Here is a 15181-nt window from a genome sequence, read left to right on the forward strand (position 1 = left end):
GCATCAGGTCCGATCGCCCTCAGCCATTTCCTTTTCCCCAGTGGCTAGAAAGCCCTTGTCAAGGAAGACAAAGAGTAAGACGGCATCTCCTCTACTTGCACCTGATCGTTGTTGAACTTTCACTGCGGGCTGCACCCTTCCTCATGAAGCAACTATTTTATTTGGGGTTTTTTCGGCTTTTTTTTTTAAAGACAGCACCCTTTCCTCTGCCCCAGATCCTTACTGAGACCATTGTTTCTCACCAATTAATAACCACAAGTTTTGGGCGTTGGGATCTTCCTGATTTCCTACAGAAACAAACTCCTTTGCACGCTATTTTATGTAAAGAGCACAGTCAGTGTAAGTGTAGAAAACCAGAGGGGTGAGCAGTAGGGACTCCATCCAGGCAGCTATGCACTTAATCCCACCCCACCCCCGGAAGGAGAGGGTATTCGGAAGGTACTGTTCTTTGAGGTGTGATATGGGTCTCTGGTCTTGCATTCTGATTTATTTTCTACTGCTTTTGTGTTCCTTCTGGTTTATTACTGGTTTGAACCTTTGAAGACTTACCTTTATGGTAGGGTGTTTTCACCTTTCTTATATGTGGATGCTTAAGTTTCTGGAATTGGGAGTGGTCACACTTTTGTTAGAATAATGCAAATGTTTGAAACATCTCTATATCCAACATATTTACTTCTTTATGGAACAGAACTATATTTCTCAGTCTTGTATATACACCAGGGGAGAAGAGGGTGGAGGATGGTAGGAAATGACATTTCAAAGTATACTTCAAACCGCCAGGTAAATGAGATGTGTTTGTTTTCCCAGATAGCCAGTGTCACCTGAATAGATGGGTACAAAGTATTATTTTCTGTTAAAACAAATATGAATAGCCCATGAAGTAGGAACCAAAATTCACAAGGACTTTTAAGATACACTAATAGCTGTTCACAGCTTTTTAATTATAGCATCCCCCAGGTCCTGAGAGTGCATATTCATTCACCTTACCTGCCCTCCAGCGTGAGCTAAAGGGAAAGTTCAGGAAGCATTTAAATAGAGTTTCCCGTTAGTGGAGAAAACAGGTCTGTTCCAGCAAGTTTATTATTTAAGCCACAAAGTTCATTTCCTTTTGTTGTTTTGTTTTCATCAACAGAGGCTAAGGGCATAACTGAAATGAATGTTGAGAAAATGCTTAATTATTTCTCTCCTTTGTTCTCATACTCATTGTTGCCCAAATCAAATCGCATATGTTCGGCCTTCATAGCAGTACAGTTCTGACGGAGATGTGTTATTTTTGTGATAAGTATTAAGTGGCATCATTTGTGAATTGTCTGTAAAGAAATGGGTGAGGTAAGGAAAATCATCATTTAATTTCCAGTTAGACTAGAAACTGTTCATAGAGGAAATGAAGAAAGCAGTGGTGACCTTGAAGGAGAATGATATTCAAAACCTGTCGTAGTGAGGGACAGCACACCGAGATGGTGGGTAACACAGAGTTTGAAAAAAAAATAACAAGAATACAGTTCCATTCCTTGTAGAAAGAAGGGAGGAAAACTGATGTCTATGGAAAACCTACAGTCCCAGCTAACTTCCTACGTGTTTTATTTAATCCTCAAAACACCTTGACAAAGATATTCTCTCCATGTAGGCAATGAGGTACTAAAAGGAGTCATAGGGCTGGCAGGACTCGGTTCCGTGTGTTTTGGTCCATGGCGGTGATGGTGTTTGCACACCCTGTGGAGTGAAGGGCACGGTGACTTGACGTGGCCTGTGTGGTTCTATAGACAGTGCTCGGAAGCTCCGCTGGCGCCCTGCTCTGGTCCTGCAGAGCACAGGCTGTGTGTACCCTTCAGCTGTCTGTAAAGAAATGGGTGAGGTAAGGAAAATCATCATTTAATTTCCAGTTAGACTAGAAACTGTTCATAGAGGAAATGAAGAAAGCAGTGGTGACCTTGAAGGAGAATGATGTTCAAAACCTGTCGTAGTGAGGGACAGCACACCAAGATGGTGGGTAACACAGAGTTTGAAAAAAAAATGACAAGAATACAGTTCCAGTCCTTGTAGAAAGAAGGGAGAAAAACTGACGTCTATGGGGAACCTACAGTCCCAGCTAACTTCCTACCTGTTTTATTTAATCCTCAAAACACCTTGACAAAGATATTCTCTCCATGTAGGCAAATGAGGTACTAAAAGGAGTCATAGGGCTGGCAGGACTCGGTTCCGTGTGTTTTGGTCCATGGCGGTGATGGTGTTTGCACACCCTGTGGAGTGAAGGGCACGGTGACTTGACGTGGCCTGTGTGGTTCTATAGACAGTGCTCGGAAGCTCCGCTGGCGCCCTGCTCTGGTCCTGCAGAGCACAGGCTGTGTGTACCCTTCAGCTCACATTCATTGTTGGTTTTGACTCTCCTTGTCTGGTGACCATTCCCAAAGCAGCTCATGAACCCTGTAAAGTCAGGTAACATACGTCCCATTACTTTGTTTCCACTGTGGCATTTTGAATTGTTTTAACAGATGTTTGGCAAATATCAGCTACATGATTGACCTTTTGCACCCAAGATTCTAGGATAAAAAGCTACGTATGCACAGGCAGAGGCTTCTGAATTTGCAACTTAAGCCTTAGCTGGTAGCCCACAGATAACACGCTTTAAAGGTAAGCTCCAGCATTGCTCTCTTTCAGATAGCTCTCATTTAAAAAACAAAAATAAAAAATAAAAATATATCAGGATAAAACCAAGGCCAGAATAGTCTTAATAGAATTTCCTCCTGATTTATGCTTATAAATGCCAATATCTCCACTTAAAGGAACTATAAATTATCATCTAACAAGTCAATGCTAAGATAAAGTGGGAAGAGGGCCCATGTCTCTCTTTTCCCCGACCTGCTTGTGGAGTCTTCACAAGAGAATCAGGCCAATGGTGAATCTAAAATGATTTTTATGTAGAAAGCAAGATTTTGCTCTCACAATATTTTCACATTAAGAGGTCCTACCAGTTTAATTACCTTTTGATTACCCAATTCATTTGCATTTCCTCCCTGGATCCCAAGCTCCAGACTCTGCAAGGAAAACACACCTGACCATGAAATGGCTTTAAGTGCATGACCTTGCGAAGGACAGCGCCACCTGAGAACCTGGCCAGATGTTCCACGTTTCTGTTAACAGATTGTGTTCCCTGGAGGCCTCACCACGAGACCAGAAACAATGCAAATCGAGCTCAAGTGCTCTCCTCCTTTGGGTGGAATGCACACTGTGAAGGGCAGAGCACGCTGGGTCTGCCTGTCTGCTCTCCCACTAAGCGCATCCATTAGTTAATTATCACTCTCAACCAGGAAGAATTGTTAATCACTGGTTAACACGAAGGATGGGGAGAACGTTTAGTGAAGCCTTAGAGTAGGCACATTCTCCCTACATGATGAACATTCTGACAAGTGTTTCAGTAATCACTTCTGTTTTTTGTGTTAGCCCAATTTCTCATCGCAGGGGTTATCTGAACTACAAAAGGCATCAGTAGAATTTTCTGAAAATATATCTTCTGTAAGGTTTCACTTTGGGGCAGCTATTTCAGTAGCCGTACAGACTTATCCTTTGGGTTAACTGTATCATGAAATGGGTTCAGTTACTCACAGACCCCACTAGCATAAGCCAGGGCCTCGAACACTCTCACTGTGAAAGCTTTTTCTTGATAGTTGATGGTCATTACTCAGCATAGGTTACTGCCTACTCAGAAAGGTTTTGAAGGAAGTGTGTCATTTGCTTTCATATGCTGGAAGTGATTATAAAAGAAAAGCAAGCAGCTTATAGACTCTCCATCAAAAATAACGTTGCTTTTGGAAAAACTTGTCTGCTTTTGTTTCAAAAGTTGAAGGATAGTAGAAGTTTGAGATCCTTAGAAAATGTACCTAGCTCTTTGGCATCCAGAATTGTTGGCAAGACACACTGGAGAGAAAAATTGAGCCCTGCAGGTGACCTTTTTAGCTCTGTGAGGAACAAAACACCAGGTTATCTCCATTTTTACCTACTTACCTGGAGCTCAATACAGAGGCTAAGAGGGCTCTGATTTGTTTGTTTTATCAATATATCTGTGTTTTGCTTAATCTGTTTCTTAGTACAGCTCTCCTTTCTTTCTCTCCAGGTCATGGGTTTGGTTCCTCAAAGATGTCACGTGCACAGACCTTTCCCAGCTACGCCCCAGAGCAGAGCGAAGAGACTCAGCAGTCCTTGTCCCGGTCCAGCAGCTATGGATTCAGCTACAGCTCAAGCCTCATCCAATGACACACAGAGAACCACTGCTGACCAGAGAGACAGTCTGTCCCAGACCTGCTTGTGGGGTCATTGTGCCCTCTGCCTCCTGGAAGACCAATTGCAGTAGAAATTGAAAAAGGTTGGGTCTAGCCCCAATCCCAGAGGAAGGTTCAAAACTGGAGTTCCGCTTCCTTGATTCCGTGGCTAAGTCCTTTATTTATTGAATTTCTTGGGGGGAGGGGGGATATCTGTGTTTAACAAAAATAGAATCCAAATCATATGAACAGTCATTTAAATACAATTCTTTGGGTCTGACAGTAGCAGCAGCCCGGGCACCATGAGCATTGCCCAACAGGGTTGTACCTGGTTGGTGTCCTCAGGGCTTGGTCCTCCCGTCTGATGACAGGGCCGGTCCTTAGACATAAAGGTCACCCACCACAAGCTGTGTGGCTTGGAAGGTTTTGACAGGGACAAATCCAATAAGCTCCACAAATGGCATCATAACTTGCCATATAAATAAGCCCAGTGACAATTGAGGGAACAGGAAATTTAGAACACACGATTAAGCAAGGCCTTGTAGCTCTACGTGTGTGTGTGTGTGTGTGTGTGTGTGTGTGTATGTGTGTGTGTGTGTAGACAAATAGAGATATGGATTTTGCTCCATCCATCTATATTTAACAAGTATTTTCAAATGTGTGCTGAGGGTGACAGGTCATGCTCACTTAAATTGTAGAAAACTGTCATTTGGTGCATTAAAGTTAAAGATTGTTATGTTGAATAGCTATTTTTAAGACAGTGCTGTAAAAAAAAGGCTTCTTATTAGCAAAAGTATTTATATAGTCAAGTCTGCTCCTATGACAAGTCTGAGAGTGTGAGAAGGAGGAATGCTCTGGAAGCAGAAGAACCAGTCTAGCTGTCCTACGCCTCACGTCACCGCGCTGTCTTTCTGGTTAGCATTCCCTTGTTGGTGACAGTGTCTTTCTCCCTTTGGGTATGATCACCAGCCAGCTTCCATCTCATCTCAAGAAAAAGAACTCTAAATGAGAACCTGTTTAAGAAAGTGATTAAAATACCTGTAAAAAGAACTGATCTATTTTGCAGTCAGGAGACCAACAGGCACAGGATGGTAGATGTTTGAAACCTCACACACCCTTCTCAGCAGCCATCAGGGATTCGCCTTTCACTGTATGACCAGGACTTGCTGGGCTTGCCTTTCCTTTTACTGGGTCAGGGTTGGCTGGGACTATGAGAAAATGGAGTAAATATAATTTTGTTCATCCTTCACACTAATGATGAAGGTTTAAAAGGAGCTGGTGATTTCCATGTGGACTGAGGAAATTTGGCTTATTCTGGTCAACATAGATAGTTTTGCCCTCAATTTTGGCATTCAGTTGAATGAAAATAAAGATGACCCTGCCTGATTATCTGATGCCACGTGCTTAAGATGGTCAGCTCACAAATCCCCTAAGAGGCATAGAAATAGCAGGGAGCCCAGGCCATGTAAGATGAATACCAAATTTTTCTTTCTTAATAGCAAAATTTTTAAACTATCAAAGTTAGTCTGTTGAAAGGGTACCTGTTTTGCTGATTAGAGATAAGGTTTATTTTTCATCCCTATCCATTCCTTTCAGAGGATTACTGCAGCATTCAATTGTTCTGGGTCCCTCCTTGATCAATTCTCATTTATAGCAACCACCTAGACCCTCCGCATCCCTCAGATAAAAAATGTGAAAACCCCATCAAGATGCTAATCATAAGAGTTAATGTGGCTGTGAAAAATAATTATCCTAAGCTTTCAGGAATAAAAAGAAAATTGCTCAAATGCTCTGCACTGTGAATTTTGCTGACACATCAGAAGAGCAGGTGACTGGTTCCTGACAATGACAGAGCCTTCCCTGAAGTTCCAGCTTTCAGAGTTAGGCACCTTTAAATTCCTTCAGCACAGGGCATTTGCTTTTGAAATGCCATTAGCGGAACTCACCAGAGCAACTCCCAGCTGAGACCATTTAAGCACAGTTCCTAGTGGGGTCCCACTCGGAGCAAGACTCACTCAGTCGAGCTGTTGCTTAGAGACCACAAGGGACTTATGGGGAAAAGCCCCCAAGGGTCCTGGTTCATGTCTCAGTTTTATTAATGTGCCCGGAGCACAGACATCGAGTCCAGGGAGGTGGAATCTGCTAATTAGATGAGTTGCTCTCGTGTCTACTGGGTGGGAGACATAATACCTGCATGAAGTTACTCAAAAACACCGTTTTCTTGTGATCATTCCCAGTGAGCATAACTGACAGGGTACCAGAGATCAGGCAAAACCTTGGGCCAGTTCATTCTGAAAATCATGTCATAAAAAGAGTCTGTGAGATAGAAATTTCCTTCCCATGTCTTTATCCAATCTCATCGCAATGAGAATAAGGCCATAAAATATCTCCTGGAACATTTGTGGAGATGTATTCTCTCCTCTAACTATGCTTCCAATTGTAGCTAAGTCAAAACGACTAAATGAACAGATAGGAGAATTTATATTAACCTAACATACTTGACATAAGGCAGTGCGCATTGCAATAAAAATGACAAGCTGATAAATCTTCTACAAAAACCAAAGATAAAGAGTTACTGAACCTGTCTTCTGGAACTTCATGAAATCAATTCCACTGGAGCAACTAGAGTGGTCATAGGCATGTATTCAACTCACTTGAGCTTATAGGTTTTGACTGAAGATGCCTCTACACTTCACAAGTCATTTTTTCTCCCTCCAGAAATTGTATTATATCTTTAACATACATGTGACTTTTTCATTGTGAGGGATTGACTTGCTATGAACCAAAGACATCTTTTGGCCCTTTCCAAAAATGACTCCGCTGGGACTCCTCCAGATGGAAAAGGTGAATGAAGAGGGGCACAGTTTCCATATCGGGTGGGAAGAGAGTGATGATGACAGAACCCAACATAAGTCCTAAAGGTTCGTCTGAGAGCAGAGAAAGCCTGGGGGACATACACATTTCACAGATTATGTGAGGGGATTTATTTTTTATGTCCCCAGTTTTTTCTTCAGATAATACTAATTGTTGTACACGTGACATTATATTTAAAATGCAGAAAAGTACAAAATAACTTTAACCCAATAGCTTACTATTCTGATGGGGGCAAAAGAAAACACAACTTTTTTTTTAATTCCTTGAATGAATAGTAGGCTCTCAGAACTAATTTATTTATGCAGGTTGCAAATATTTATAACTGAATAGGTTCTGGCCACTGCCACAATTTGAACTTAATGAAATAAGAAATATATATTTACTTATTTATTAGGGAAGATACTGTTTGATAGAGCATGTGAAATAAAGTGAAATGTATTTATTAAAAGTAAACCTCCCCCTTTTCACCAAGTAGTAACTAGAGTACTAGTCCTAACATCTTGTACAATTTTTCTCTGTCTTCATTGGGCAATTATGTTTCAAAATTATTTATCACCTATAAAATTGTCAACCAGTTATACTTTCTGTCCAATATAGAAACAGTGAACTGATAAATAACTTCACACTGTTAGCAGTTTCTATGGATCCAATTTATTGCATGTGCTATCTTTGTAGTAAATATTAAAACACATCCTGAAAATTGATGTCTGCCCCTCATTCTTTGGCCAATATCTCAGAAAACTTTGTAAAAGAGCATGAGTATCCTATTCTCTAGATTATTTGATCCACTTCCTAAAATGGACCATTAGTGATACAGTGAAAACAAGCTAAGCCAATTATATTCTTATGAAAATATTGTAGGCCAGTTTTGATTATTATAACACAGCCCAATAAATAGGCAATACACATTCAATGGGGCTGAGCCTAAAGACCTTTAACATATCATGTTATAACAAATATTATGCTATAAACTGCTCAAAGTGAAAAGTATGTATTTTTCTCCAATTCTATTAACATATTATGTCTGTCCATATCTTGCAATTTCAAATTACTATACCAATAATTAACTATATTTTACAATCCCCAAACCTTGGTCTTCTCAAGATAGATAAAAATGTGCCTACTGGACATGCATTAATAATTACAATAATAGGTGATATGCCACACAAATGAATTTCTAGCCCGTGAAATTTATGGACTGCAATTTCCAATGGAGAGGGTTGAGAAGGAAAATGGGAACTAGTCAGGGCAACAATTTAGATAAGATTACAAAGACTCCAGTGAACTGTCTAGTCACTAGACTAGTGTAACATTCAGATTTACTTTCTTAACATTCTAACCTCGGTGCCATGTCCCAGACATGGCCTTCTTTACTAGTTTCTCTGAGTACTGAGTATGCAAGACATCAATTGTATCAGTATTGACATTACCACACGAAGACAGCCCATTACCAACAAGTGTGCTTCCTTTAGGAGAGTGAAAATTGTTTAACACCAAAGAACATGTAACAGAATCCCCTTGGTCGAATGTTTCTTCAGTAACTTGAGAGTCATTCCTGTAGAGTCAACCTCATTTGCATTTCAATGTGAAGATATGTTATCAGTGAGACAGGCTGGGGGCTGAACAGGTCAGAAAAGATGCACAGCTGTGTGTGCGTTCTCTATAAATGTACCTGAAAGCTTAACCCACATTTTCTACTACAAATCCTTCCTTTCTTATTGAAGAATGTGAATCTTTGTGGATCAGTTCTATAATTTATTACAACTAGATACGGCATTATAGTTTATAGACTCTCATGGAAGTATCATGAGATTTGGGGCACATTTTCTAGATAGGTGGAATGCTAGTTAGCTCTGGAGATGAGCGTGTAGAATAAAAGTCCTGTTTTTATGTTCCCCTCAGGAGAAAACCAAAACCCATAAATGTTGTAATTTATTCACAGGCAAGAAACAGTCAGGAATAGGGCCACCTAGCAGGCTCCTACGAATGTTTCCTTGGCTACATCTCAACTCCCAGGGATGCGTAGTGGGAGCTGAGAAATACCACATGGCCTATAAGTGAACAGGCCCTTGTACATGTGTTTTCCCAAATTTGTCAGATGTTTCTAACTCTTCCTGGACTCATCACCAACAATATCAATTATGGGGCAATTATTAGACCTGTAGGTCATGGATGATTGGTGTAAGTGTTACTATTCTTATACTGTCATCCAGTTCTTTGTTGGAAATTTAGACTTACTTTTTCTAAAGTGATGGTCAAACTAAAAAAAAAAAAAATTAAGTGTCTATGTTTTGTATTCCTACTAATTCATTGCATTGTTGCTGTGATTATTATTTTGGGGATTTTTATTACTCTGTAGCACTTTGATTTAATTATTTATACATTTGTCACAACTTTGTTAAAGAATTGATAATATCAGGGCTACATATTTTCATGCGAGTTTCAAAAAGCTTCCATTTTCAATTGAAATTTGGAGGATTGTTTTTTTGTGGGGTTTTTTTCTTTAAAATACCTTACACATCAAGCTTTTCCTCAAACCCTTACATAGGCAATTATTTAAATTAATTAAATTTTAGATAAATTAGAAATAAGTTAAAATTACTAAATAATATGAAAGCCACTTTTTATGTGAGATTTTCATACACTTTTCTTAGTTTAAAATTTTAATATCTTGTAAACATTTTAAAGAAGGGAAAAATATACTTATAATAGGAATATGTCAACTTCCTTCTAATAATTCCACTTAATTCATTTTTATTTTGCTTCACTTTCTATGCCTGCTACCTTAGTCCATATTCCATATTCTGAACTTATTTTATTAGTTGATACAATTAACTTTCTCAATCTGATCTCTGGGGTTTTTTTTACGATTTTAAACTTAAAGAGAACATTAAATTAACCCATTTTGTAGACACAGAATTGTGCCCCAAATGAAGCAAGGTCTCCACCTTGACCCTGCAGCTGTGCTCACCTCGGAATCTGATTGCTGTCCTTATTCACCCAAGTGACCCACAGCCTCATAAGACTTGCTTATTTTAAGGAATCCAAAATGTAAAGCCCCAAATTCAGGAAAAGAAGATTGAGATAATGGCTTAATTTTTTAAAGGTTTTCTCTCAAAGAAAACCTTGTGAAAGGGTTTTTATGTTGTTTTCAAATATCATTAACTCCTTGACAGAGGGGTTGAAAGGCAGGGAAAGATGGAGAATGAAATGATTGTAGTATCTTGTTATTCAATATAAATCAGAAATGAACATGATATGGGTCCATATGAAATCATTTGATTAATGGAATTCAGATTTACATGTCTATTGCATAATTCAAGGAACAATGCCTATCCTTATCGAAAAATATATGTCAGTGAGTGGAGTGGAGAAAAAGAAGCTCCCAATTTATGTGAAGACCTGAAATGGAGAAGAGAGATTCTTTCAAGTTCTAAGACACCGTGTTATTGTAGTGATAGCCAGCAGTGTATAAATCACAGCAACACATAAGTCTACACCCTCACAACGAATGAGTTGAAAGCCAGTATCATCTTGGCTGCAGACGACAGAATACCTCACCTAGCACCATCTTTACACAAACCCTAACACACTCATGCACACAGACACATTTTTTACTTTGACCTACTCTGTATATGCCCCTATACTTACCTTTTGGGATCCACACAGAAATATCACATCTTGCAAAATCCTTATCCATATGAATCTTCAAAATGTACTAAATTATGTGTTGTATGTTTGTTTTTCTGTAAATTCTTTTAAATCATTTTATATATACTTTGTGAAGTCCTATACTGTATTTTATAGAGGGATATTATTTGTCCTTCATTAAATAGAATGTTTATGATCATTTTGATAAAAATAACTGTGGACACTACACCTTTGTCAAGAAACAAAATACCCATTACAAATTTGCTTCTTTTCCAAAATATATGATTTGATATACTTCCTTTTCAATAATAATTGATTCCAGATAATAGTTTGGGGACATCTGTACTTAAATACTAGCTGAGCCACCTTTTGCAATGGAATGCAAAGGAATACTGTCCCTGGAAACTAAATGTAAATTTTTTGGCAGGACAGAAAATATTATTATAATGAGGCAATAATTAAATTATTTTTAAATCTATCTGTGTGACTTTTCCCCTTGTTAAAAATAGTACATAGTTCAAGAATTACCCTCTTCTAAATTTCTAGTTTCTATATTACAGTCCTCAATAGATAAACTATTGTTATTAATGTCTTACTAGTAACCATAAGAAATTCACAAATGAGATTGCTACCAGGAGAATCATTTATAGTTGTGCAATATTAAAATTTCCTCCATAACCTAAAAAAAGGTAAAGCAGTCCAAAAATACTGCTTTCCACCACAAGTCTGCATGATTGAGATTTGAACATCAAAATTGCTGGGTTTTACCCAAGAGTTACTATTGTTAGCACTGTAATATTATATGATCTCCTTACATTTTTGTTTTCATGTGATGAACTGTAACTGTAATTAAACAGAATTCTGACAATCATATTCTTTGAACCTTTAAAATGTCACTTATTCCTTTATTTATTGGCTTGCTATTTTCAAAATAAAATAAAAGAGGCCCTTTATTAAATGGAAGATTGCTGAGAATTCATTATGTATTTCTGGTGCTTTCCTAACCCTGTGTTATGATAGGACATCATTTTTACTTGGTTGACTCTGGTTTGGTGGAATCATGGAATGTTAATATGGAAAATGACATTGGTGACCAGCACTTTTATTTCCAGTGAAGTGATATCCAGTTTTATTAAGTGGCTTTCACAACAGCACACAACTGGAAAACAGTTTTTCTCCAGCACCAGGCTCACCCTTTAATTACAAAGGAAATTATTGAAGGTGAACATTTGGTAGAAAAACATTTCACATCAAGAGTGAGAAGCATGCAGTTCTGACCACACTAGCTACCAGTGACTTCCTTATTACATATTTCCATCCCTTGGCCTTGGTCACTGGCATTTAGATCGCTCAGGAAATACACTTACAGAATCCATTTCTCAAGCTTAATCTTTAAATCTTATCTGGGCTGTTCTTTATGGTTTGCTAGATTAATTTATTAGTAGTATTGTTTTTTCTTTCAAAGAGTTATGCCTTTATAGAGAGCTTCCATAATATGAGAGAAATCAAAGTGAACGAGAGAGCTGGCATTAGAGATATTGAACGTCACAAGACACAGCCCAATAGTAGTGACGCTGTTATTTTTGTAATGTACCAACAAAGAAAATGAAACCAAATAATTCCCCAAAATGGCAAAACGTCCATCCTTTTTTCCAAACTAGTCAAGAACTATATTAAACAAAGTTACTGAATTTTTATATCAATATGGTGAATTATTAAAATAAAGGTTTAAGTAAGAACTAGATAAGATAGCTAAACATTCAAGGAAATATGAGTTATCCTATTAATCAGGGTGTTTTAGGAAATCAGGCTGCTAAATTATAGGCTCTCAAAGGCCAATCACTAAACACTTACTGAGTGCTGACTACCTACTACACCGAGCAAAAAACATGCCGCATCTCCCTCCGGCACTTGGTTCTTGCTGCCTTGTCATTTCTTTTGCTGTGCTTCAGGGAAGAGAAGGGTGGGGGCGGGGGCAGCTGACAGCACATGGGTATGGGGCCTTCCCCAAGAGAGGACATGGAGATGGCTAGACAGCTAGACGTAAGGAGGTAAGGGAAGGCAAGAGAGACCACCTCCCAGCTTCCAGTCCTTTCTCAAAGAGGTTCTGAATTTCTTCCCTTCTCCTCCTCCTTCTCCTCCTCCAATCTTATTCTCTCTCTCTCTCTCTCTTTCTCTCTCTCTCTCTCATTAGACACTGCTTTTTTATCATAAGAAATTATTATACAACATAATCTAACATAATTCCAAAATTATCTCTTGCTATTTGTATGATATAATTTTTTAAAAAACCTCTTTTAAAAAATATCCCCTTCCTCTTTTGACACAAACCACATAAGACAAAATATGCACTTGAGTCACAGAGTGCAAAATATTCACCTGTTCTACGTATCTTATACTCCACTGAATATTTGCAAACTTTTGTTCTAAGGTAGCCCAATACTGCGCTGTGGAGGATGTCATTCAGATTGATGGGCACCGGTCCAGCCAGTCGGAGTCAGCGTTGTAGCTGTGCTTTTCCCCCACGTCTCCTTATTTTCCAAGCTTCTTCTATCCCTCACCTGGACTTGCTTCCAAACAACTCACATTGTTCAAATAAATTAACTGCTTATTTCATAACACTGTGTCAGCCTCCAGTGCTTAAAACCGTTACTGCCAACTTATACAGCCACAAGCCCGACTATAACAGGCTTGTGCTTGTCCGCTCCACCACTCTGGGCACTGGTTACACACTTGCAGTCTGGGACTTTGTGTCCTTTTATACCTGGATGTTTTCTAGAATTGATTCCAGGTCTTATGTTTCCCTCTCTTCGTTTTTCTGGATAAAGGGAGACATCAAGATGACAGCTCTGCGGAAAGAACCACAGCTTCTGGGCCCAAGTCAAAGATCTAGAGTAACTTTTCTGGGAAGATGAGTGTTGGAATATCTGTTGCACCGGAAGCTCCAGAGATCATGTAGACCAAGCATGTCAAACTCAAAGGCTAACACGGGCCAAATAAATGAGGCATTCGGCCCACGGGCCGCGAGTTTGACATGCTTGATGTAGACCATTGGTGAAGAGTCTGACATAAGCTTATGGTAAATACAAGAATAGTCAGCTGAAAAGAAACAATCACTCTAGGTGGGGAACAAAGTTCTGTAGGAGAGAAGGCGGTTATTTTTACCATGTGATTCAACTGAGAAGAGTGTTAACAAAGTCATAAAAAAATAAAAAAACAAATATGAAAACAATCAAACTTTAAGACAAATATTTTTGAAAGATGGTCATATGAGAAAGGTATTCATTCACATCTCCTGAGTTTATGGGAATAAGACATCAACAAATCAAAGAATGCCCTAAATTTGAAAAAAAAAATCTGGTAGTAATATAAGCATGCTATTCAGAGAAGTAGAGAGAAATAAAACAATCAGAAGAAGTGAGATGTGTTGTCTTGATGGAGGGAAATGGGAAGAGCAGGGAAAGATTTTTTGTAGGAAACCCCACACAGCACTCTGACCCTGAACTGCACCCACTTATAAAATGCACTGAGTGTTGCCTCGAGAGTTACAAAGTGCCAGTGGTTTGCATTGCTCTGCATTTAACACTCCCTGTTAATGTTATTCTGTAGAAAATCTTGCCTAATATTCTTTGGTGGCAAATGAAACTAATGATCGTGGGGCACTGCATGTTATTAATTCAAACAGAGAAAACAGTATAGTATGTCGAGGTGAGCATTTGCATGCAAAACCCCAAAGTCTGAAATTACCCATAAACCTGGAAAAGTGTTCTAAAAGAGGGTAACTATATAACATCATTCAAACAGGGAAAATAGGCAATAAGTGAGGAATATTGCAGACATGTATCACCCATACCCCCGATTTAGATCTTTTCTTACACCTTACAACAGCGTTAGTACTTTAAACTGGGGAAAACATAATATGTAAACCAACCTTGAACACTTATAAAATTTCCTGAGCAAGCACTGCAGTTATTCTAGAAATTCCAGGTCTGCCTGTGACTATCTATCACTAGCAATAGAAAAGTGGGTGTTTTTTTTAAACTTGTCTTATTTTTCAGATAAATGTATGAAAGCCTAGAGACTTGACTTAGAATAATTCCAATGAACAAACCAATGAAAAAAATATACTAATTTATGAATGTAAAGGTCAACACTTTCTAGACACTACATTCTAATAATGGCCAAACTAATGATGATAATAAAATAACGGTGTTACATGTTTATGTCATTTTATATTTTTCAAAGATATTTTCTTATCACTTTCGTGGAAAGAAGCTAAACTTGATGTTCACAATTTAACATCTCCACCTATACTTTATAAGCATCTTAATTCTACAATATCTTGGATCAAGCAGTACAAGAATATAGCACATTGTGCCCAGCCAGTGTGGCTCAATAGT

General features: G+C 38.6%; 1 protein-coding gene across 1 annotated transcript in view; it reads left to right on the forward strand.

The window, feature by feature from the left end:
• The window catches only part of DOK6 (docking protein 6), a 161581-nt gene extending 149842 nt beyond the window's left edge, over positions 1-11739 (forward strand). Inside the window, exon 7 of the mRNA XM_014535891.1 lies at positions 4112-11739. Coding sequence (XP_014391377.1) covers positions 4112-4251 — 140 coding nt within the window. The 3' untranslated portion in view covers positions 4252-11739. The remainder of the gene's footprint in view (positions 1-4111) is intronic.
• Positions 11740-15181: the final 3442 nt, after the last annotated feature.

Source organism: Myotis brandtii, unplaced genomic scaffold (assembly GCF_000412655.1).
Source record: "Myotis brandtii unplaced genomic scaffold, ASM41265v1 scaffold154, whole genome shotgun sequence".
NCBI lineage: Eukaryota > Metazoa > Chordata > Mammalia > Chiroptera > Vespertilionidae > Myotis > Myotis brandtii.